The sequence below is a fragment of the Etheostoma spectabile genome, chromosome 21, assembly GCF_008692095.1.
Source record: "Etheostoma spectabile isolate EspeVRDwgs_2016 chromosome 21, UIUC_Espe_1.0, whole genome shotgun sequence".
Classification (NCBI taxonomy): domain Eukaryota; kingdom Metazoa; phylum Chordata; class Actinopteri; order Perciformes; family Percidae; genus Etheostoma; species Etheostoma spectabile.
This window is the reverse complement of record NC_045753.1, coordinates 1,560,157-1,562,500: the sequence shown is the minus strand read 5'-3', so window position 1 is coordinate 1,562,500 and position 2,344 is coordinate 1,560,157. Positions and strand designations below refer to the sequence as shown.

Here is a 2,344-nt window from a genome sequence, read left to right as displayed (position 1 = left end):
TGGGCTCAGCAGCAACAACTACAGACTGTGGCTAACATGAGCCAGATATGTTCCCAGTCTTATGTAGGACTTGGATTTTGGTCTGAAAACAATTCATTTTGATAACTCCCATATGACATCAGCATGGCAACAACAACAAAAAAAAAGGTGAAACCAGTCCTGATGATGGAAGCTGTTGTGTGTCTGCTGCAGGTCGCTCCTGGAGAATAATGTGAAGAGTGCTGTAGCTTAAGAGACATCTCTGGAAAGTTGAGGTGAGACTAAGGTATTGGCCAAAATTAATTTTTTCTTACCTTTTTTTTGCGACTTAATATTTAACAGTTTTTGGAATCAACCCAGCGTCTCTCTGTTGCCTCCTCAGAGTGAACTCACACGATGTGTATGAAGCGTACTGCAGCCTCCTGCTCGGCTCACACAACCACTACTGACCCCCGAACCCCTCGCCTCAGTGACTTACCCCCCCACTCCCCCCCCCTTCAGATCCCACCCGCCCGTCGTAGAGAGACACCGAAAGGCTGTTGGCAGTTGTGCTTAATGAGCACCCCGCGCCTCCCTCACGGTGCGGTTAGTGGGGGGTGGGGGGTAGAGACACCACCTGTGCCTGAAGACCACGTGCTGTACCCAGATGATCCCAGCACGCTCACGGACCGGTTTCAGGCCGACGCTACAAGCAACACATTCCTGACATGTGACCGGTGCCATAATTCATCCCTTCGACATCCAACCAGCATCTCCTCTCTGCCATAGAGAACCCCCCCCCCCCTCGCTCCTGAAGCCTTTCTCACCGCCGGCCTTTTCATGGGGATTGTGCCAGTAGAAACGGATCGTCCAATCAGCACGCTGTCCTCTGTGCCGTCATCTCTGCCCGCGGACACACAGCTGGAAGGACCGTGGGCGAGGATCTGAGGGACGTTGCTGAAAACATTTAGAGCTTCAACTGTATGTGATATGTGCCTGATATTTTCTATTTTTTTTTTATTTGAAGAATATTTATACTGTGGGAGCCCATTTCTGCCAGGAAAAGAGGTAAAAAAAAAATTAAAAATACTCGAGTAAAACAAAATTCATGTTTGAGATACTATGTTAAATTATGACCAGTGGAGGACTTTTTTTTACCCAAAATATTTAGATCTTAAGTCAAAGTCTGGGCTTTTTCACAGTTTTAAGTTTAATGATCTAAATACATGTAATATCTTAATTGGTATTATAGTTGTACCCTAAGAGCCATAATTGTACTTAATCATAAGTTGGACTTAGAATCTCATAGTTTTGACTTACCATTCAAACATTTTTATTTAGTGAATCCCATACTTACAACGTGACTAAAGTTGACCCACTATTATAGTTTTTACTCTGCGTCCTAACTTTGACGTAGAATCCTGTAATTTTGACTCAAAACTTTATATTTTTCTCTTTATATTTGTATTAAGTGGATCAAGTTTTTACACATTTTTTTAGCTCAAAATTGATGCAAAAAAACTGTTCCATAATTTTGCCTCAGTAACGTTTTTATTTTTGTGAATCCTTCCATGTCATTTTTGACCCTTTTCTTTGGTGTAAATGAGCTTCTTCACCAGTCAGAAGAACCGTCGAGGGAAATGTTCCACTGATGTCCCTGAAGAGAGACAGGAAGAAAAAAAAAAAGATGCAAACATTGTTTCATGTGTGTTGAACTTGAACTTGTTTTTTATTTGTTATTTTCAGTCATAATTTCCTAAATGATTCAAAATATAATGTACCCCTGTATACTGCTAACACAGCCCCCCCCCCCCCCCCTCCCGTCCACTCTATACTCTGTAACCGGCCATAGGTACTTCTCCACTACCGCGGAGCTCACAGTGCTGTACTTTTTTTGGGGGAAAAGCTTTCTATGGGGTTTGGTTTTTAATTATTTTTAGATATGCCCTTTTTTATGCCATCAATGAATAATGTAATTTAGGAATGTAATTGTAAGCTATTGTAGTGAAATGTGTTTAATATATACAGTATGTATGTGACTCAGTCTGTACCTGTGGGCCTGTTGTAACTGGGGTTGGCTGCTACTTAGATCGTACAAGGAAATATTTTGGTACTGTGTCTCAGAATGCTGGGTATTTAGCATCAGCCTAGAATATATTTTTGTAGTGAACTGATTAAGAACCCTAATTTTTTTTTTTTATTATTTGTAACTTCACACTACAGTTTTCTTGTGAATAATTATTACATGTTTTTTTTTCCCAAGAATGGATGTGTCTGTTTTTTATTTTCTCAGTACAGTGACATCTTTATTTTGTAACCCGGTGGTTTTTCCACATCGTTCATCTCTGCTGCACCGCGTAAAGAAGTCCTCGACAGCGTCGGAATG

At 41.2% G+C, this 2,344-nt stretch overlaps 1 protein-coding gene across 4 annotated transcripts in view; it reads left to right on the top strand.

Moving 5' to 3' along the window:
* Positions 1–1,626, top strand: part of llgl2 (LLGL scribble cell polarity complex component 2) — a 45,185-nt gene extending 43,559 nt beyond the window's left edge. For 2 of the 4 annotated variants that reach the window (XM_032501914.1, XM_032501910.1), the window contains 2 exons: positions 193–254; positions 362–1,626. In XM_032501914.1, the coding sequence (XP_032357805.1) occupies positions 193–232 (40 nt within the window). In that variant the 3' untranslated portion in view covers positions 233–254; positions 362–1,626. Of the gene's footprint in view, positions 1–192; positions 266–361 lie in introns of all 4 variants that reach the window. The other 2 variants (XM_032501911.1, XM_032501909.1) reach the window with 1 other exon arrangement.
* Positions 1,627–2,344: the final 718 nt, after the last annotated feature.